The sequence below is a fragment of the Balaenoptera borealis genome, assembly GCF_965194805.1.
Source record: "Balaenoptera borealis genome assembly, chromosome: X".
Taxonomy (NCBI): Eukaryota; Metazoa; Chordata; class Mammalia; order Artiodactyla; family Balaenopteridae; genus Balaenoptera; species Balaenoptera borealis.
The window spans coordinates 90542112-90565341 of NC_138881.1; the positions used below are offsets into that span (position 1 = coordinate 90542112).

Genomic DNA, 23230 nt, shown 5'->3' on the forward strand with positions numbered 1-23230 from the left:
ACTGCCTAACAGAGATCTGATTATTTTTAACCTGTTGTGTGTATATTGTTAGTCAGTAATTGCTTTACCTTGAGCCATTAAATAGTCTTATCAGATTCTGAATAGCTTTGGATATCGTGCAATTTATTATCCCAAAGGGTTGAATACATTGATGCTGTGGAGTTTACTGACTAGCATTCCTGCAGGAAACATTAATAAATAGCAACAACAAATGTTGAATTTGGTTTCTAGAAACCTTACTACTCCAAAACAAAAGCTATGACAATAGAAAACTTTAGCATGAACATTTTAATACAATTACAGAATACCCTATTAATCAAATAACATACATACTACAATTTCTGCCTGGCCTGGCAATAGCATATCTTATTATTTTCTTTTCCTCAGTATCAGCACAAATTTAAGGTTGTATAAACACTCAACCTGTTCCAACTGCTTCAAGACTTCTCTTTTATGTCCTCTGAACTTCCTCATAAGTGCCCAAACAACCAGTCTCCTAGTGAACCAGGATAACTGGGTTCCAACTTGAACTTGGGGCTAAAATGGCATCCATCCTAGCTCCTGAATGTAAGTGTGAAACTGCAGTGGACTCAAACCCCAGGCTGGAGAGGGATTATTGCCACCATTAGTGCTGTTCTGGCAGTATGGTGATTTCAGTGGGATCTGCACTGTAGCAGTAAGCGTCACACTAAACCCAGGGTTTGCAGAGTAGGATTAGTATTTAATTTGTTACTCGTGTATAGATAATATGTCCTTGCTTATAAGCAAACAGTCTTGAAGAAATGCCATCTTTGAATGCAGGGAGGAGGCGCATCTTAGACTCTGTTCACCACAATTATCTTTAAAGGATGAATCTGTTTTCAGATTCAATCAAGATTCAAATTACCACTAAATATAGCACACTTAAAATTGCATTCATCAAATATTTATTTGACATGTGTTACATGCCAGGCACTCTGTTAGACATTGTAGTTACAGTGGTGAAAGACCCAGTCCCTAACGTGAAAGAATCCATAGTTTAGTGAAACTCAAGTTAACCAGATAACCTCAAGGGAAGCCTGCACTAGACAGTGTAAAACCTATCTAACGCAGATGCGTCAGGATCTTATAAAAGGAGGTTGAACTTTATTCTGTAGGTGAATAAAGCTACAGAGCTTTATGGAGATCAGTTAAGGGCCTTTGGCAAAGAACTCTTTAAAGGCCTTTGGACAGTGTAAAACCTATCTAACGCAGATGCGTCAGGATCTTATAAAAGGAGGTTGAACTTTATTCTGTAGGTGAGTAAAGCTACAGAGCTTTATGGAGACCAGTTAAGGGCCTTTGGCAAAGAGCTCTTTAAAGGCCTTTGGCAAAGGAATTATACGAACATTTTTCCCATTTAGAAAAATTTATCCAGTAGCTGTAAGGGGAATGAATTGGAAGACTGAGACTCGTGGCGTGGAAACCAGTTAGGAGGTTGTTACAGTGATTTTGGTGAGAGACAATGGTGACAATGAAGCAGTATTATAACAGAAAAGAAATGGGCCTGTTTATTATATGGCTAATTTTCAAAAAATAAGTTTATTGGCAGAGTTTTTCTATGCAGGGTAAAGGATTGGCATTGATCTGGCTAGAGTGACTGGACCACTATCTTGAAACTCCTTGACCATAACATCAAACTATAATCAAACTCCAGCCCAATACTTCTGAAAGTATGGGCCACAGACCACATGCAGCAAAAGAACGCACAGAACTTGTTAAACTGTAGATTTCCAAGCCCCACCCCAGACATACTGAATTAGGGAATGGGGCCCAGGGAGTTCAATGTTTTAACAAGTTTCCCAGGTAATTCTCATGCATATTAAAGTTTGAGGATCATTGATCTAGCCCGACAGTTTTCAAAATATGATCTGGGAGCACTGGTCCCTGAGATTCTTTCAGGGGCCCATGAGGTCAAAACTATTTTCACAGTAATACATAGACATTATTTGCAGAATTCACTGTGTTAACATTTACAAGGATGGTATAAAAGCAACGGTGGGGAAAAGCTGCTGGCACCTTAGCACCAGTTAAGACAGAAACACCAAACTATGTTGTATACTATACCTCCATGCATTTACAGTAAAAAGAAAATGCCGGGCTTCCCTGGTGTTGCAGTGGTTGAGAATCTGCCTGCCAATGCAGGGAACATGGGTTCGAGCCCTGGTCTGGGAAGACCCCACATGCCGCGGAGCAACTAGGCCCGTGAGCCACAACTACTGAGCCTGCGCGTCTGGAGCCTGTGCTCCGCAACAAGAGAGGCCTCGATAGTGAGAGGCCCGCACACCGCGATGAAGAGTGGCCCCCGCTTGCCGCAACTAGAGAAAGCCCTAGCACAGAAACGGAGACCCAACACAGCCAAAAGTAAATAAATAAATTAATTAATTAAAAAAAAAAGAAAATGCCAGTTTCACTCAGGAATGTCCTTGACGTAGCAGTAAGAATAAGTAATTTTATTAAATCTCTACTCTGTCATACACAACTTTTTTTTTTTTTTTTTTGCCTATTCTGTGTGGTGAAATGGGAAGTAGGCACAAAACACTTGTATGACTGAGTTGTGAGCTGAACTAGCTGTTTTCTCCAAGCAACTCCTTTTTAACTTGAAAGAACTACTGACATACAATGGTTATTCAGCCTTGGGTATTTGGAAGACCTATTAAACACTCCCCAATCTTCTAATTACATATCTGTGTGAGTACAGATTTACCTTCATATACTTCAACCAGAAAAACAGTTCACAGTAGATCTAATGCAGAAGCAGATATGAAGATCCAACTGTCTTCTATTAAATCTGACATTAAAGAGGTTTACACAAATGACAATGCCACTCTTTTTTTTTTAAATTTTATTTATTTATTTATTTATTTATTTTTGGCTGTGTTGGGTCTTCGTTTCTGTGCGAGGGCTTTCTCTAGTTGCGGCAAGTGTGGGCCACTCTTCATCGTGGTGCGCGGGCCTCTCATTATCGCGGCCTCTCTTGTTGCGGAGCACAGGCTCCAGACGCGCAGGCTCAGTAATTGTGGCTCACGGGCTTAGTTACTCCGTGGCATGTGGCATCTTCCCAGACCAGGGCTCGAACCCGTGTCCCCTGCATTGGCAGGCAGATTCTCAACCACTGCGCCACCAGGGAAGCCCCCGACAATGCCACTCTTATTACATTTTTTTGGAAAATAGTTATTTTTGATTAAAAAAAGTTAATTACATTAACATATTTACAGCCGTTATTTTAATGAATGAAAAAATAAATGTAAAATTTCTCTGTTAATTTCTAATATGATTAATATGAATAGAAATAATCTACATGAACAAAAGTTCTTTGGAGTCTTCAATAACTTTAAAGAGTATAAAGGAGTCCCAAGTCTAGAAACTTGGAGAAATGCTGATCTAGCCCTTGGGTTCTTAACAATGTGCTAAACATTACCACTTGTGGAAATCAGAAGAGGCCTGGCAGGACTAGGTTTTTTAATAATAATTCTAAGAATTGTTTATCTGTGAATATGACATGTCATCCACAAATTATGTATCTGTGACCTTTGGAACAGCATGGTTTCTAATTTCCTAGTGTCTTTAATATGCTGTTTCCTGAGGGTTCCAGCTCCTGAGATTTTTTTGGTGCCATATCAATCTGTGACCCATTCCCTAGTGTAGTATTATCTTCAAAACCTGGGGGTACAGGACAGAAAGAAAGGCAACTTGCTGAACTACCCATGTGCTTCTGTTTCATTTGTTGGCTTTCATTTGTTGGCTTAAAAGGATGCTAATAATACAAGGTGATTTTGGTCATCTTCACTGCCACCACCCCCCCCTCAAAAAGATGACTTGTAACAGTACAAAAAGTTAAGAACCATTGCTTTAACCAACAGGCAACCTGTACTAATGCCTATTTCATATTCTGCTATAGACTAGAATTTACCTAAAGGCTAGTTAGGAGCATAACATATTAAAGGGATGTGCAGTACTGATTTGTCTGGTTCCCAGTAAACCACAGACATATATTTCCAGATACTTTTAAATCATTTGCATATTTGTTTGTTGAGGTGCAGTGATAAAACTATTTTTTTTTTTCATCCAGAGAGCTGCTATGAAGCAGTCAATTTAAGAAACTAAATTTGGTTCATTGGTGACTGGCAATAACCAAAAGGGGGCAAAAAAACAAGTTGTCACAAAACAGGAACTTGAATAAAGAGAGGCTAGTCTGGCTTAAAAGTTTAGATAATTTTTTTTTTTTTTTTACTGGTTTAAAAAAATCCCACTTAGGACTGCTTGGTCTGGGGAGCTTTGATATCCCTCTTTGAAATACATTGACCTTCCCCAGTTGCTCAAAGAGTTTGGGCTATGAGGGAGTGGGTGGGGGGGAACTGAACCTTTAAAAGCTACTGTGGGCAAAACGAATATTTAGAAGTTCACTTGAATTGGTTCCAGATTTTCTAATGGAGGAAATGTTTGTTAGAGAATTATGTTGGAATTCGTCACACCTAGATCTTGTTCATTCCAGATACAAGTGAATTCAGAAGTGGTGACCCCATTGTATCATCAGAATGTTGGGCAGTATTGAATGTGAGCTTATTTTTAGAAGAGCTACTTTGGCTTTCAATTGCCCTTATTATTTGTAAGTCACTCATTGTGAATACTTCTTTCTAATATTAAAAGTGGAAAACTGGTTGAAATAGATACTAGAACAGCTTTCCTCACCTCCTTGTATTTTGTGTTTGAATGCCAAGGTGCTGTAAGTATGCCATCCATATGCTTAGGATATTTCATATATTGTAAAATATTTTAGACTTTATTTTCCATTTTGACATGTTAATATTAAAATGTGTGTGGGGGGGAAGATCTAGAAGCACAGAGCTCACTACATGGTTTGCACTTGATAAATAATTTATTCAATGAATTTGTCTGTGTTCACAAATAAATAAGATTAGACCAAAACCATAATATCATTAGTTTTTTTGAAAGAAATGAATGGGGTTGGCCACCAGCAGGATCCTAGGGTCAAATTTCTATGTATTATGAATAATAACTATAAAGTATTTTTTGCCAGTAGTGCTGGGATAGATAACCTTTATTTATATTAATTATACTTGAATGATATTTTAATTGAATGATATTGAGTAACAGTAGTAAGAGTTGCTACGGCTTATTTTATTACCTTTGCTCCCAAGATAGGCACATGCCAAAACCTTTATTCACTGTTGAACATTTGAAATTGGAGTCTGAATTTCCTCTTCTGCTTAATTATCATCTATTCCTAATCTATCCCTTCTCCCAAAATACTCTAGGTAGCAGAGTGAGAATGTGAAAAACTTGAGCCGTATCATGTTGTTAATGATTTTTAAGGGAGAAGTTCAAGGATTCCTTGTAGAATTGAGTGACTGCTACAATGATCCTATCAAGATAAATGTCGTTAAAGTTCTGCTGGACCCAGGAATATGTAAGCAACAAGGGCCCAGATTAGCTATTCTTGACCATTAAATTGTTAATTATAAAGTGGTGTTAATACACTAGAATTGTAAAAATGACAGCTTGTTTTTGGTTTTTTTTTTTGCTTTTCAACTCTGAAAATTTATCGGATACAAAGCATTAAAATTTATGCATTTGCATAGCACAGGGAGATCAGCTCGATGCTTTGTGACAACCTAGAGGAGTGGGATAGGGAGGGTGGGAGGGAGATATGGGGATATATGTATACATATAGCTGATTCACTTTGTTGTACAGCAGAAACTAACACAACATTGTAAAGCAGTTATACTCCAATAAAGACATTTTAAAAGTTTATGAATAAATCCTTGAAACCAAGTGCAGATTTGGAGAGATTCAAATCCTGAAATGACAGCTGTTCTGTGATCAGGGTTTAGGCCATAAAGGTTTGTTGTCCAATTAATGATCAGTTTTCCTCATCAGACATTTTTAGCATGTTAAAGATTTTTCTTTTCTTTTTGGTGGGAATGGGTGCTATGATTTTTGGAAAAACAATGAAATTAATAGCTGTTTGAAAATTCCATAAGGATAGCAGGAGAGATGTGGTCATATTCCTTTGCCAGAAGGAATTGATTTTAGAAGCTTAGTACAGCCCTGCTTCCTTCAGGCAAAAGCTGCAACCCAATGGTCTGATTCCCACTTCAGGGTTATTTTTGCCACATGATACTTCTTCCCTCCCTCAAACTCTAGTCTGTTTCTGGTTACCAATTTTTAAATAAAGAGCACTACCAAGTTCAGAAATATCGAAACAAGTACAGTTTGTTATATTACAAATTACTGGGCATTGAAGGAAATTAAGTTGTCTTTTTTATATAGGAACCTATTCTAACCCAGTATCAGTTCAGAATGTGATTTGGAAATCATTTTTTTCTACTACTGGACATGAAAATGGATATGTACAATTCATTTCGCTGGCTTAGTTCATATTGCTAGTGATGAATGGCTAATATATAGGAGACATTTGCAACTGCCTAGAGGGCAGGGACTATATTTTATTCCTTTCTGTAGCCCCAAGGCCTAGCACAGTGTCTGGCATGTGTATAGATACTTACAAAATACTTAATGAGTTTAGAGGTACTGTCTTCTGTATAACTGATCCACAAGAAGATTAATTGAATAGCCTTGATCTTATTAGCACCATGTTTTAATCAGCTGAGCTGTACAACCCATATTTGGCTTCTTAAGCCTGGTACTTTCCAAATGAGATAGTTGTTGTAGCAATATTTTGGATAGAAAAGTGAAAAGCTTGACACCTTGTATAAGAGTCTATGTGTTAGTACATCAACATTGGTTTTAAAGATCAACTCTAAGGGGCTTCCCTGGTGGCTCAGTGGTTAAGAATCTGCCTGTCAATGCAGGGGACACGAGTTCGAGCCCTGGTCCAGGAAGATCCCACATGCCACGGAACAACTAAGCCTGTGTGCCACAACTACTGAGCCTGTGCTCTAGAGCCCGCAAGCCACAACTACTGAGCCTGCGCTCTAGAGCCCGTGAGGCACAACTACTGAAGCCTGCGCACCTAGAGCCCGTGCTCCGCAACAAGGGAAGCCACCACAGTGAGAAGCCCGCGCACCACAACGAAGAGTAGCCCCCGCTCGCCGCAACTAGAGAAAGCCCACGCGCAGCAACGAAGACCCAACGCAGCCAAAAATAAATAAATAGATAAATAAATTTATTTAAAAAAAGAAACTGCCAAACTGTTTAAAAAGAAAAAAAAGATCAACTGTAAGAATGGTTTAAGGATATAGCAATAATTTTAAAGATTGTGTTAAAACTATTTCCATTTAATACGTTGTTGTACTACTGTGAGAGAATAAACCGATATGCAAAATTCTGCAGCATAAAGAACATAGATTCAATGATACAGGTTAAGTTTCTGTTAACTGAGCTTGTTTTCTTGAGTGTCTGAACTCCTGTCTTCAAAGAAGATCAATTCTTATAATCACTGAAGAAGTGCTTTGAGTTTCTCCAGGAAGGGAATAGCAATACTTCATCCTTCCAAGTAGGCAAAAGATTGTATTTTAATCATCCCTTTGAAAAAATGTCATTCTTCACATTTTCTAAATCTTATTTAAGATGAGAAAAACTTTTGGGCTTTGTGTGCATTTTCAAAGTTCCCTTCAAGTTTCTATTCCTCAACACACCAGAAATCAGAGAAACTAAACATTCAAAATAAGTTCTGAATACGACCACATCTGTGTTTCTTATAATAAATGGCTAACTTTTTATACAGAATATGTTTCGTGATGCTTTGAAAAGATCACTTTCAAAGTCATTAATTTTAATTTGAGAGGTTTGGAATTAGCTGAAGTATAACAGCCCCTTGAATCTCCAATATTTTAAGGACAAGAAGAAAGCTTAAGGGAGAAAAAAGGCTCGGCATGCCTGCTGTAGCAAAACACACACACACACACTCATTCACTCACACGCCCCAGTCAGAAAAAGTTTTTTTTTCCGTTCCACAAAAAGAAGTCTGATTGATTGTTCTTCTTTGAAGTTTTAGGGTACATATTTTGTGTTTTAACAAAAACAAATTTTACCTGGGACTGTACATGAACTTTGGCTTTTTAAAGTAGGTATGAATAAGTGAAAAGAATAAGCAAAGTAATTTCGTTATAAGTTTTGAATTGTATACTACTTGTATTTAAGTTTTGACTCTGTAATGTCCAGTGGTGCACTGGAGTCATCTGACTCAGCCAATTGTACCCATATTTTCCCAACTCCACATTCATATGGCCATGGGAGTAGTATTTATACCATGGAAATTGGCACACACTACAAATCAAGGCTTCTTCCACTTCCCCCAAGAGCCAGTTGTTAAACATTTACCACTCCCCATCCCAAATGTACCTATTTAATTTTCATTTTTTGCAGTGAAATAATAGCTTTAGGTTTCATTGAAGATAGAGAACTGATGTAGAATGGTGGTGAAGAGCAGAGGCGCTGAAGCCAAACTGCCTGGGTTCAGATACCAGTTCTGCATGTTTTAGCTTGTGTTATCCTAGGCAAGTTAGTCAATCTTATCTCTAATGGGATAATAGCAATGCCTACCTTATAGGGTTGATGTAAAGATTAAATATGTTAATACAGGTAAAGCACTTAGAATAGGGTCTAGTTTACAGATGAATCTTATCTGGCAATTTCAGTTATCCAGAACATAGCCAGGGTTCAGGAAGTAAACAAAAATGTCACTGAGCAACCAATCTAAATATCAGAGGGTGGTACTTGCACCGAAGCCCTCAAGCTCTCTCTGGGAGCCTGTTTTATTCTTTGTTTAGATCCAAGCTTGATGACTTCTCAGAGCTGACAGTAGATTAGATGTATAAAATTAGAAAGAGGGGAGAGATGCTGCTAGAAGCAACAAGTGACAACCTCTCTCCCCCAAAGAAAATTACCCAAAGTGAGAACTCAAAAATGAGTCAGAGGGGCTTCCCTGGTGGTGCAGTGGTTGAGAATCCGCCTGCCAATGCAGGGGACATGGGTTCGAGCCCTGGTCTGGAAAGATCCCACATGCCGCAGAGCAACTAAGCCCCTGCACCACAACTACTAAGCCTGAGCTCTAGAACCCACGTGGCACAACTACTGAAGCCCATGCGCCTAGAGCCCGTGCTCTGCAACAAGAGAAGCCACTGCAATGAGAAGCCCACGCGCCGCAACAAAGAGGAGCCCCTGCTCGCCGCAACTAGAGAAAGCCCGCGTGCAGCAACAAAGACCCAAACGCAGCCAAAAAATAAATAAATAAAATAAATTAATTAAAAAACGAAAGAGTCAGACTGGATGATATCTAAGGTCCATTCCAGCTCTCCAAGTCTGTGACTTTGGTGAAAAATCGTAACAGTCTGGGGACAAATAACCTAACTACTGTATTAAATAATGGCTTATAAAGATGATCCGCTATCAATAGTAAATCATAATCAGTATATCCTAGTTAGGAAAATAGGGCTGTATGGATGACTTTTTAAAATGTCCTTTCAAAATTGTTGAAATTAAGTATTTGTGTAAAACTTTTTGTTACTTGGGAATTTAACTTATATGGAATACCTAATTCTCTGACAATACCAGATAAAGGAAAGCGTTACTGTAGGTAATTAAAAGACAGTCTCTGCCCTTAAAATGTTCTTTAGAGAGGGAGTAACAGAGGAACAAAGAGGGAACATTTACATTCTCACTTGGAACTCGGGAAAATAACACAGGAGGCAACATTTGAGCTGGGACTTGAGTGATACATAGACAGGCAGAGAAGGAAGGGGGAGTGTCAGAGCAGATGTAGAGCATTTTAGGCTGAGAGAACAGAATGAGCAAAAGGAAAGTTATGAAGAGTGAATGACACTAGCCGATCCCATGTGGCTGGATCTAAGTGTTCATGAGATGGGGGTGTAGTGGAGGTACATCAAACTGGAAAAGTTGGCTTGGGACCAGATCATGTAAGGCTTTAAATGCTAGGCCAAGAAGTTAGAAATTTAACGAGTAATAAGGAGCCACTAAAGACTTTTGAGCAGGGAAGAGGCATGATCCAACCAAGTGATGACAAATGTCAATCAGGAAGGCTGATGAAACTTTAAGGGAAGGGGGAAAATTGGAGTTAGAGTGACCAGTTAGGAGGTTACTGATGTAGCTCAGGCAAGGAAATTATGAGGGCCTACATTATAGGGCAGCAGGAATGGAACAGAGGATCTGATAATGGGAGATGCCAAGGAAGTATTATCTACGTGACTGACTAGGTTAGCAGTGAGTATTCAAATATGATTCTGAGGTTTCTAAACCCGGTGACCAGAGGGTTGTGATGCCATTAAGTGTGAACAGGAACAGTGGAGGGGGAGCAGTTTTTAAATAGTTGCAAGGGTGTAGGGAGGAGGAGATATATAATAATGCTTAGAAATAGGTCTTTTATATGATTAGAAAGCTAATTCAATAGATAGTTGGACTACATATAGCATATATGAATATGAATTGGGGCGATTGAGGCACAGCATTGTTCCTTATGTGTAGACAATGTATATTTCTTGACTATCCTTGTTTTTTAATCTCCATTTGACCACAATGGCCAGTATGTTCCTGAGCATCCAGCCCTGCCACCCACCTCATATCTTCTAAAAGAATGAAAACTTCTGTTAGTCAAAAACATTTAGAAGGACACATCTGTGATTTAAAAAGAAATCTTTAAAATGATCATATATTCCAAAACCTCATTTTTAGAATGATCTATGCTTTCGAAGATTATTCAGGTTACAATATCAGAAATGAATGCTAGGTTATATAATTAATCAAAACTTTATAACCAGAAATTTTCCTGATAGATGGCTTGTAGAGAAAAGCCAAATAGTGACAAAAGAGAATTGAAATAATTTCTGTGCTTTTAGTGCCAAAGCTAGAAATGTAAAGCCCCCAAATAAAGAGAAAAATGAGCCTCTCTCTTGCAAAATAGCCAGTTCTTTAGGACTATTTGCATTATATACTGATAGAGGAAAGAGATGCAAAGAAGGCATTTCAACCTCCTTCACTTCCCATTGCTTTTGAGATTTTCCTCATGTAAATGGGAAGAGAGTGAGTCGTCAATGTTACCAAACTGAGTAATGGCAAATGAGTCAGCAAAGTTATATAAAAGGGTTTAACTAAATGGCTGTCATATGTAAAAATAACGTCTTTTGGAACTTTAAGGATCTTTAATAATACCCTATGAATATATTTTTTGAATTAGTAACTTCAAGTGAGACGAGGATCTTGATCTTTTGTAGACTTTGGCCACTGGGGGCCATAAATTTAAGGGATTACTTGCATAATAATTTTGCTATATACATTGCCATTTAAGGTTTATACTCCTGATTTGATCCATTGAAAGTGAATGCTATTAACATTCAAAGAACTCTATTCTCTTCCTAAAGATTATTGGTCTCAGGTTATTTAAACTAGAAGGAATATAAACCGTGATAAGCGTTGGAATGGTGAGAGTAATCTAACATTCACACACCACTGGGAAAGATAATGTCTGTTCTTTATTTTTATCACAAGATTTATAAAGTCGGTAAAGTGGGAGATGTTATAGAGATTTGGCCTTTAGACTAAGACTTATAGACGATTAGACTAAGTAATAAGTTTAGTCTGATTTCAGACTTGACTTTAGTTGGGGTTGAATAGAAACACCTTTCTATCAATTTTACATGTTATATTCATTGCTAACCTGATTAGGTCCATGCAAAACCTTAGAGCATCTTGGACAAATTTTACATTGCTCTTGAAGATATAGAAAAATGGCACATGGACATATATATAGGTTGTCCATTTGGGCTTGTAATCATTATTTGTCTCAAATTACTAATCCTGATATGTAGATCCTTATACATTTTAGTAGCGAGCTCATGAGATAGTTTATCACTTTATAAATTGGGAAACATATAGTTAAATAGTTTTGTCTTTCTCAAATCTCAGATTCTCTAGGAGAATTCCCTACCATCCAGGTGACTACTTGTCTTTAAGAAAGCCTTCATGTAAGAGGCAAATTGGGCCCCAAACCCAATACTTTTGAATTATAGGTGGCAAACCTGAGGAGAGGGGAGGTATTTGTTATATATCATAGGTTCCTTACTAAACTATGAGTTCCTTAAGATCAGTAACCAAGTCTCAGCATGTTTATATTCCCTATAACTTTCATATGCATATGTGCCCAATAAATGTTAATTGAATGAATGTCCTTCCTTTGTCTCATTGAGTGTCATTTAAAATCATTTTAGCAATTGGATTTTTATACTAAGAATGCTTTACCAAACTAAAACTGAATTCCTTTTCTTTTACAGGTGCAGGAGACATCGTTGCAATCATGATCGGCAATCTGAAAGGCACAAAAATTCTACAATCTATTCAAAGAGGCATACAAGTAACAATGGTCATTGAAGTAGGGAAAAAACATGGCCCTTGGGTGAATCACTATTCAATTTTCTTCGTTTCTGTGTCCTTTTTTATTATTACGGCAGCAACTGTGGGCTATTTTATCTTTTATTCTGCTCGAAGATTACGGAATGCGAGAGCTCAAAGCAGGAAGCAGGTTTGTAATGGCCCTTTCTTCCAATTTAAAAATATTTTACTGTTTTAATTGTAGATTCAGTGTCATGCATTTTAATATACTTCACTTGCTGGACAATGATCCATGCATATGTTTTGTGAAAACTGGTAGTTTTTAAAAGTATGTCACCTTCTATCCTCTGAAATCTCTTATTTTCTGAAATATGTCTATGGCCTTAATCCTGCCTGGTTAAGTCTTCTAATACCTCATTAGGGAGCACAGCCAGCATTTAAGTATATATGGGTGTAAATACATATGTTCCTTTACACATTTTTTCTAAATTACAAAAGCATTTCATACGCAATATAGAAAATTTAGAAACTAGAAAGTACAAGGGAAAAAAACCTTCACCCACAACTCCATATAACAACAACAACAAAACTGTAGTCATCACCCAAAGGTAACCACTGTTATTTTACATGTAAGTGTGTGCCTGTACGTGTGTGCATTTGCATTTGAGGGCAGGGCTGGGAAGAGAGACTAGGCTGAATGTCATGAGTAGGCAAGTTTAAAGATCTAATTGTGGATCATATAGTACTAGGCTCCAAACAGAGTCACACATTCATAATTTCTCCCATATTTTAACAGCTGATGTATAAACAGGTACAAAGTATAGAAATAATAGAACAAAAATACCAAAGCATCATTGAACAGGGAAGAACCTCTGGTTATATGGCATTGATCCTACCACCTTTAAAGTGCCCCTCATCCCTCTTATATCCTTACTTCTCTTCCTTACCCAGCTTAACTTCCATGGCCACTCCCATGCATACGTCTTCAGTTTCCTTGGCCCTTCTCTCTCTTTGTTAACTTGCTGTCAAAACCCAACCCTGATTAAATCCTACTTCCCACCTACTCTATGCCAGTTCTTTGCTTAGCTGAAGTAGGAGAAAAACATTAGCATCTATACAGGCTAATCTCATTTTAAATTTATGATCACAAACTCAGAGTGAGTTTGCTTACTGCTGCCCAACAATCATGCCATGTTTTCTTAGCCATTTCCTCTCCTTTCCTAGGTTACTAATCATACATATTCCTTTCTCCTTAAACCTCCAACACGTCCTCCAACTTTACTCTCAACTTGTATTTTGGATCTTATTCCACTGAGAAAATTGAAGTAATCAAGGGTACTTCCACAAGCTTCCACCACATGTACCCATATATCTGCATCTGTGTCCATACCCAATATCCTCTGCCTTGTCTTCTGTTACTGTAGACACCCAAACATGCTATTAATTGCTTCCATTTTCAGAAGAACTTCTCTTGATCCCAGGCCAGAAACCTTGGAGTTAATTCTTTATTCTTCTCTTTCACTTCCCGTATAACCTCCATCAGCAAGTCCTGTTGTTTTCTACCTTCATTATATATCCAGAATCCGATTACTTCTCACCACGTCCATTGCTTCCACTCTGGTCCATGCCACCGTCATTTCTTAACCTCCTCTCCCTCTCGAGAATTCTCAACACAACAGCAGAGTGGTGTGCCACTTCTCCAGAATGATTAGTAGGGATTTAAGGCTTTCAGCTGATCATATAGTGGGGGCAAGATTGTATTTTATATGTACTGAGAAATTCCTCCAAAGGCAGTGAAATTCTGGCCACTTCATGCACTCTTTCTCGAATAAGCAAAGATGAACCCAATTTATTTGAGAGTAGGGAAGCAGTGAGGATTTCTATATGGCAAGAAGGTTAATTAAATTTGGGAACAGATGAAAAATTGAAATCTTATTATAAAACCTTTGTAAAGATTTAGACACCAGCATGTGGTAATGAGTGATGATTATCTCAATGTTTAAAGTTAATTGACTTCTGTACTTCTCCTTAGAGAAGCAGCTTATCACATTGGTGGCAGGTTCAGCCCGTTACTAGCTGTGGTCAAAAGGATGTTTAAAATTCCTGTGCCGGGCCATTCAATAGTTTCACCCTGTGTTAATATTTGGCATCTGTATACTGTGCTGATTTTATCTCTGAAGTTGGAAAGAAATTGGTATCCAGTATGACGAACTATTCAAAGGTTGTAGTTACAATGACAAGAGTGTTTGGCTCAAAGTTTATAGTTACAGTGTTTGGTTTGTGCATGTTCATGGTGGGGTATGTATTTCTGTACTCCAAGTGCTATATTATATCTATTAATGTGGCATTAAACCCCATAAGCAAGTAATGTAGTTTATAAAGAACTGTCTGGTGTTGCACAAGCTCCATTGGATATTTGACTCCGGTCTCATCACTCAAGTAATTTTCATAGTTTATAATATATCTTAAGAAAATCAACTTCTGTACAAGTGGTTAAGAATAGCATTAAAACTTCTCACCTCACCAGCCCTGAACCAAGATGGCAGAGTAGAAGGACGTGCTCTCACTCCCTCTTGTGAGAACACCAGAATCACAACTGGCTGCTGGACAATCATCGACAGGAAGACACTGCAACTCACCAAAAAAGGTACCTCACATCCAAAGACAAAGGAGAAGCCACAATGAGACGGTAGGAGGGGCGCAATCACAGTAAAATCAAATCCCGTAACTGCTGGGTGGGTGACTCACAGACTGGAGAACACTTATACCACGGAAGTCCACCCACTGGAGTGAAGGTTCTGAGCCCCACGTCAGGCTTCCACCTGGGGGTCCGGGAACGGGAGGAGGAATTCCTAGAGAATCAGACTTTGAAGGCTAGTGGGATTTGATTGCAGGACATCAACAGGACTGGGGGAAACAGAGACTCCACTCTTGGAGGGCACACACAAAGTAGTGTGCGCATCGGGACCCAGGGGAAGGAGCAGTGACCCCAGGGGAGACTGAACCAGACCTACCTGCTAGTGTTGGAGGGTCTCCTGCAGAGGCGGGCGGTGGCTGTGGCTCACTGTGGGGACAAGGACACTGGCAGCAGAAGTTCTGGGAAGTATTCCTTGGCATGAGCCCTCCCAGAGTCTGCCATTAGCCCCACCAAAGAGCCCAGGTAGGCTCCAGTGTTGGGTTGCCTCAGGCCAAACAACCAACAGGGAGGGAACCCAGCCCCACCCATCAGCAGTCAAGCGGATTAAAGTTTTACTGAGCTCTGCCCACCAGAGCAACAGTCAGCTCTACCCACCACCAGTCCCTCCCATCAGGAAACTTGCACAAGCCTCTTAGATAGCCTCATCCACCAGAGGGCAGACAGCAGAAGCAAGAACTACAATCCTGCAGCCTGTGGAACAAAAACCACATTCACAGAAAGATAGACAAGATGAAAAGGCAGAGGGCTATATACCAGATGAAGGAACAAGATAAAACCCCAGAAAAACAACTAAATGAAGTGGAGATAGGCAACCTTCCAGAAAAAGAATTCAGAATAATGATAGTGAAGATGATCCAGGACCTCGGAAAAAGAATGGAGGCAAAGATCGAGAAGATGCAAGAAATGTTTAACAAAGACCTAGAAGAATTAAAGAACAAACAAACAGAGATGAACAATACAATAACTGAAATGAAAACTACACTAGAAGGCATCAATAGCAGAATAACTGGGGCAGAAGAATGGATAAGTGACCTGGAAGACAGAATGGTGGAATTCACTGCTGCGGTGGAATAAAGAAAAAAGAATGAAAAGAAATGAAGACAGCCTAAGAGACCTCTGGGACAACATTAAACTCAACAACATTCGCATTATAGGGGTCCCAGAAGGAGAAGAGAGAGAGAAAGGACCCGAGAAAATATTTGAAGAGATTATAGTTGAAAACGTCCATAACATGGGAAAGGAAATAGCCACCCAAGTCCAGGAAGTGCAGCGAGTCCCATACAGGATAAACCCAAGGAGAAACACACCAAGACACATAGTAATCAAATTGGCAAAAAATAAGACAAAGAAAATTATTGAAAGCAGCAAGGGAAAAATGACAAATAATATACAAGGGAACTCCCATAAGGTTAACAGCTGATTTCACAGCAGAAACTCTACAAGCCAGAAGGGAGTGTCATGATATACTTAAAGTGATGAAAGGGAAGAACCTACAACCAACATTACTCTACCTGGCAAGGATCTCATTCAGATTCGATGGAGAAATCAAAAGCTTTACAGACAAGCAAAAGCTAAGAGAATTCATTGCCACCAAACCAGCTCTACAACAAATACTAAAGGAACTTCTCTAAGTGGGAAACACAAGACAAGAAGAGGACCTACAAAAACAAACCCAAAACAATTAAGAAAATGGTCATAGGAACATACATATCGATAATTACCTTAAACATGAATGGATTAAATGCTCCAACCAAAAGACACAGGCTTGCTGAATGGATACAAAAACAAGACCCATATATATGCTGTCTACAAGAGACCCACTTCAGACCTAGGGGCACATACAGACTGAAAGTGAGGGGATGGAAAAAGATATTCCATGCAAATGGAAATCAGAAGAAAGCTGGAGTAGCAATACTCATATCAGATAAAATAGACTTTAAAATAAAGAATGTTACAAGAGACAAGGAAGAACACTACATAATGATCAAGGAATCAATCCAAGAGGAAGATATAAGAATTATAAATATATATGCACCCAACATAGGAGCACCTCAATACATAAGGCAACTGCTAACAGGTATAAAAGAGGAAATCGACAGTAACACAGTAATAGTGGGGGACGTTAATACCTCACTTACACCAATGGACACATCATCCACACAGAAAATTAATAAGGAAACACAAGCTTTAAATGACACAATAGACCAGACAGAAGTAATTGATATTCATAGGACATTCCATCCAGAAACAGCAGATTACACTTTCTTCTCAAGTGCACATGGAACATTCTCCAGGATAGATCACACCCTGGGTCACGAATCAAGCCTCAGTAAATTTAAGAAAATTGAAATCGTATCAAGCATCTTTTCTGACCACAACGCTATGAGATTAGAAGTGAATTACAGGGAAAAAAACATAAAAAATCACAAACACATGGAGGCTAGACAATACGTTACTACATAACCAAGAGATCACTGAAGAAATCAAAGAGGAAATCAAAAAATACCTAGGGACAAATGACAATGAAAACACGATGATCCAAAATCTATGGGATGCAGCAAAAGCAGTTCTAAGAGGGAAGTTTATAGCTATACAAGCCTACCTCAAGAAACAAGAAAAATCTCAAATAAACAATCTAACCCTATACCTAAAGGAACTAGAGAAAGAAGAACAAACAAAACCCAAAGTTAGCAGAAGGAAAGAAATCATAAAGATCAGAGCAGAAATAAATGATATAGAAACAAAGAAAACTATAGCAAAGATCAATAAAACTAAAAGCTGGTTCTTTGAGAAGATAAACAAAACTGATAAACCATTAGCCAGACTTATCAAGAAAAAGAGGGAGAGGACTGAAATCAATAAAATTAGAAATGAAAAAGGAGAAGTTACAACAGACACCGCAGAAATACAAAGCATCCTAAGAGACTACTACAAGCAACTTTATGCCAATAAAATGGACAACCTGGAAGAAATGGACAAATTCTTAGAAAGGTATAACCTTCGAAGACTGAACCAGGAAGAAATAGAAAATATGAACAGACCAATCACAAGTAATGAAATTGAAACTGTGACTAAAAATCTTCCAACAAACAAAAGTCCAGGACCAGATGGCTTCACAGGGGAATTCTATCAAACATTTAGAGAAGAGCTAACACCCATCCTTCTCAAACTCTTCCAAAATACTGCAGAGGAAGGAACACTCCCAAACTCATTCTAGGAGGCCACCATCACCCTGATACCAAAACCAGACAAAGATACTACAAAAAAAGAAAATTACAAACCAATATCACTGATGAATGTAGATGCAAAAATCCTCAACAAAATACTAGCAAACAGAATCCAACAACACATTGAAAGGGTCATACACCATGATCAAGTGGGATTTATCCCAGGGATGCAAGGATTCTTCAATATATGCAAATCAATCAATGTGATACACCATATTACCAAATTGAAGAATAAAAACCATATGATCATCTCAATAGATGCAGAAAAAGCTTCTGACAAAATTCAACACCCATTTATGATAAAAACTCTCCAGAAAGTGGGCATAGAGGGAACCTACCTGAACATAATAAAGGCCATATATGACAAATCCACAGCAAACATCATTTTCAATGGTGAAAAACTGAAAGCATTTCCTTTAAGATCAGGAACGAGACAAGGATGTCCACTCTCACCACTATTACTCAACATAGTTTTGGAAGTCCTAGCCACGGCAATCAGAGAAGAAAAGGAAATAAAAGGAATACAAATTGGAAAAGAAGAAGTAAAACTGTCACTGTTTGCAGATGACGTGATACTATACATAGAGAATCCTAAAGATGCCACCAGAAAACTACTAGGTCTAATCAATGAATTTGGTAAAGTTGCAGGATACAAAATTAACGCACAGAAATCTCTTGCATTCCTATACACTAATGATGAAAAATCTGAAAGAGAAATTAAGGAAACACTCCTATTTACCATTGCAATAAAAAGAAAAAACTACCTAGGAATAAACCTACCTAGGGGGACAAAAGACCTGTATGCAGAAAACAATAAGACACTGATGAAAGAAATTAAAGATGATACCAACAGATGGAGAGATATACCATGTTCTTGGATTGGAAGAATCAAGATTGTGAAAATGACTTTATTACCCAGAGCAACCTACAGATTCAATGCAATCCCTATCAAATTATCAATGGCATTTTTTACAGAAGTAGAACAAAAAATCTTAAAATTTGTATGGAGACACAAAAGACCCCAAATAGCCAAAGCAGTCTTGAGGGAAAAAAACGGAGCTGGAGGAATCAGACTCCCTGACTTCAGACTATAATACAAAGCTACAGTAATCAAGACAATATGGTACTGGCACAAAAACAGAAACATAGATCAATGGAACAAGATAGAAAGCCCAGAGGTAAACCCACCCACCTATGGTCAACTAATCTATGACAAAGGAGGCAAGGATATACAATTGAGAAAAGACAGCCTCTTCAATAAGTGGTGCTGGGAAAACTGGACAGCTACATGTAAGAGAATGAAATTAGAACACTCCCTAACACCATACACAAAAATAAACTCAAAATGGATTCGAGACCTAAATGTAAGACCGGACACTATAAAACTCTTAGAGGAAAACATAGGAAGAACACTGTTTGACATAAATCACAGCAAGATCTTTTTTGATCCACCTCCTAGAGTAATGGAAATAAAAACAAAAATAAACAAATGGGACCTAATGAAACTTCAAAGCTTTTGCACAGCAAAGGAAGCCATAAACAAGACGAAAAGACAACCCTCAGAATGGGAGAAAATATTTGCAAACGAATCAATGGACAAAGGATTAATATCCAAAATATATAAACAGCTCATGCAGCTCAATATTAAAAAAACAAACAACCCAACCAAAAATGGGAAGAAGACCTAAATAGACACTTCTCCAAAGAAGACATACAGATGGCCAAGAAGCACATGAAAAGCTGGTCAACATCACTAATTATTAGAGAAATGCAAATCAAAACTACAATGAGGTATCACCTCACACCAGTTAGGATGGGCATCTTCAGAGAATCTACAAACAAGAAATGCTGGAAAGGGTGTGGAGGAAAGGGAACCCTCTTGCACTGTTGGTGGGAATGTAAATTGATACAGCCACTATGGAGAACAGTATGGAGGTGCCTTAAAAAACTAAAAATAGAATTACCATATGACCCAGCAATCCCACTACTGGGCATATACTCTGAGAAAACCATAATTCAAACAGACACATGCACCCCAATGTTCATTGCAGCACTCCTTACGATATCCAGGTCATGGAAGCAACCTAAATGTCCATCAACAGATGAATGGATAAAGAAGATGTGGCACATATATACAATGGAATATTACTCAGCCATAAAAGGAAATGAAATTGGGTCATTTGTAGAGACGTGGATGGATCTAGAGACTGTCATACAGAGTGAAGTAAGTCAGAAAGAGAAAAACAATTATCGTATATTAACGCGTATATGTGGATCCTAGGAAAATGGTACAGATGAACCGGTTTGCAGGGCAGAAATTGAGACACAGATGTAGAGAACAAACGTATGGACACCAAGGGGGGAAAGCAGCGGGGGGATGGGGGGGTGGTGTGATGAACTGGGCGATTGGGATTGACATGTATACACTGATGTGTATAAAATTGATGACTAATAAGAACCTGCTGTATAAAAAAATAAAATTAAATTAAAAAATTAAAAAAAAACCCTCACCTTTTAGATAAGGCTTTTGAGAGGGCATTTTTCACTACTTAATGGGCTATATTTGTTTATCCTTTGGTGACTAAAGGATTAAATATATGACTGATAATCCCTTTTGCTTATATATACTTGAGAGTGCTGAAATGTCATTTACATGTTATTTAATTTTCCTGACTTCTTATTTTTAAAACATAAAGCTTGATGCCTATGATGGTTATAACTATCACTAAATATTTAACTGCATTATCCCCATTTTACTGGTAAAAATAGTACTGAAACTGAGTAATGAAAATTTACCTTTGTTAAAATTCATTAGAATAATCAGGAATGTCTTCCCTCTGAACCATTACGACACATAGTAAATAATGTCAGGCAAACTGATAAATGTATAACCATAAATTTTGATGACCAAAATGCCCAATTATAATGGACAGCATATAGTGGTCGTATGCTTGATATGCCATAGTATGATGTGCAAGAACACACATCATCCCTGTTTTTGTGGATGGAAAGCTTTTAAACAAGATGAAAAATATCAATGGGTTGTGAATGAAAATAACATATTAGGCATTATATGGTGGATTCATGTCTTCACTGGGAACAACCCTAACCTAAGACAAGGAAGATTATGGAAAACCTTCTGGCATGCTCAAACTAAACTGAGTTTGGGAGTCACCATTATACACTTGACTCTTGCATGGGACACCCAGCTTTTTTGGGATATAGTACATGTACCTTAACCTTACTCAAGCAGTCAATACTCAGTGGAAACAAGGTATGTGTTGGATTAAACATTGGCCAGTGAAACAAAACGGGGGTCTAGGTGAAATAGAAGCTGGCCTTCGTATAATGGAACAAGCTGAATTTACTTTTAATGAAAACTGTCTTTCAGAAGAAAAGAATTTACTCTCTGAAATAGATTGGTAGGAATCATCTTCCAAGAGCAGAGAAAAGAATGGGAATCCACTTGGAAAGATGATAAAGACTTAGTAATATGGTCACACAGACCCAATACATAATGCTAGAGAATGTTAGCACTCAACACTTGGAAAGAGCATATACTCTGACACAGCAGGGTCTGTTAACTATTTTACTCCACATGGGGACCCAGGTAGTCATGGGGTAATGGCCTTCCATTTTTACTTATGGAAGTTCAGGAAGAGCATCTTTGAGACACATGCAGAGCCCCAAACTTATGGAAATTTCCTGGGTGAAATTGTAACTTACATTGCTGATCTCTGACTGACCTCTCCCAAAGGATGGACCAAAATAAGATGAGTTATAGGAATAGGAATAATACTGAATGATACCCGTGTATTCCCCATGGGAGGGAGACAGCCTTGCTGCACAACAGTCAGTGGGAAAACTGTATAATAGTGTGAGTTGAGACAAATGATTGACTTTGTCCTCAGCTAACATGGAACCTAGAAATGACAGAATCCTCACCACTGGTGGTAACACTTGTCCATCATAATATCTGGTATGTGGGCAAAGAACAATTTCTTCTAGGAAGATTTAATAAACACTTCTGTGATACTTCCTGACTTCTTTTGTAACCAGATGAAACTGTATCATAACCATACTGTGATATGGTGTAATACTGGTATTGTTGGTAAGGTTCAACTGCCTTATATAAATACATCTTATGATAATCAAATGTATTGGGAAGCTGAACTAAAACCTCCCCAGGATGTGATACCAATGGAGAGTGACTGGCCTGAGGAAGAATTAGATATAGTTCATTACTTTAAATAGCTCTGTACAAGTTTATCCCAAAGTTCAAGTGGCCATAGATCAAGGGAGTAAACAGATAATTAAATTGGTACATCAATATAAAGATGTTTTAAATGGTCTTATAGATTGGAAGAATTATTTCTTTGAACCTATTTTCATCCTTCATTGCCTTCTGCAAGTATTAGATATGGTTATGTTGTTCTTGCTTACCTTATACCTAAACGCTTTACTAATTGTAAAAGCCCAAAACAACTGTTTTGTTGTTAAAAAGACCATGATTGAGAGAGAGAGAGTAGATTGTAAGGAAAGAGACAACACAGTAGATCTAGCTGCTTACTCCTTGAAAGTCTCCCAGGAAACCATGCTTGGCCCTTGGCCAACCCTGGGAATATGGCCGTCAAGATGGTTTTATTTTGTTTGTTTTGTTTGCTTTTCTGTTTTCTTCCAGTTTTATTGAGCTATAATTGACGTATAGCACTGTGTAAGTTTAAGGTGTACAACACAATGATTTGACTTACATACATCCTGAAATGATTAACACAGTAGGTTTAGGGAACATCCATTGTCTCGTGTAGATACACATTAAAGAAATAGAAAAAAATATTTTTTCCCTTGTGATGAGAACTCCTAGGATTTACTCTCTTAATAACTTTCATTTATAATATATAGCAGTGTTAATTATACTTGTTGTACATTATATCCCTAGTACTTACTTATCTTATAATT

General features: G+C 38.0%; 1 protein-coding gene across 2 annotated transcripts in view; it reads left to right on the top strand.

Moving 5' to 3' along the window:
• The window catches only part of RNF128 (ring finger protein 128), a 102029-nt gene that overhangs the window by 56689 nt on the left and 22110 nt on the right, over positions 1 to 23230 (top strand). For both annotated transcript variants that reach the window (XM_082377337.1, XM_082377336.1), the window contains exon 2: positions 12289 to 12536. In XM_082377337.1, coding sequence (XP_082233463.1) covers positions 12289 to 12536 — 248 coding nt within the window. The remainder of the gene's footprint in view (positions 1 to 12288; positions 12537 to 23230) is intronic.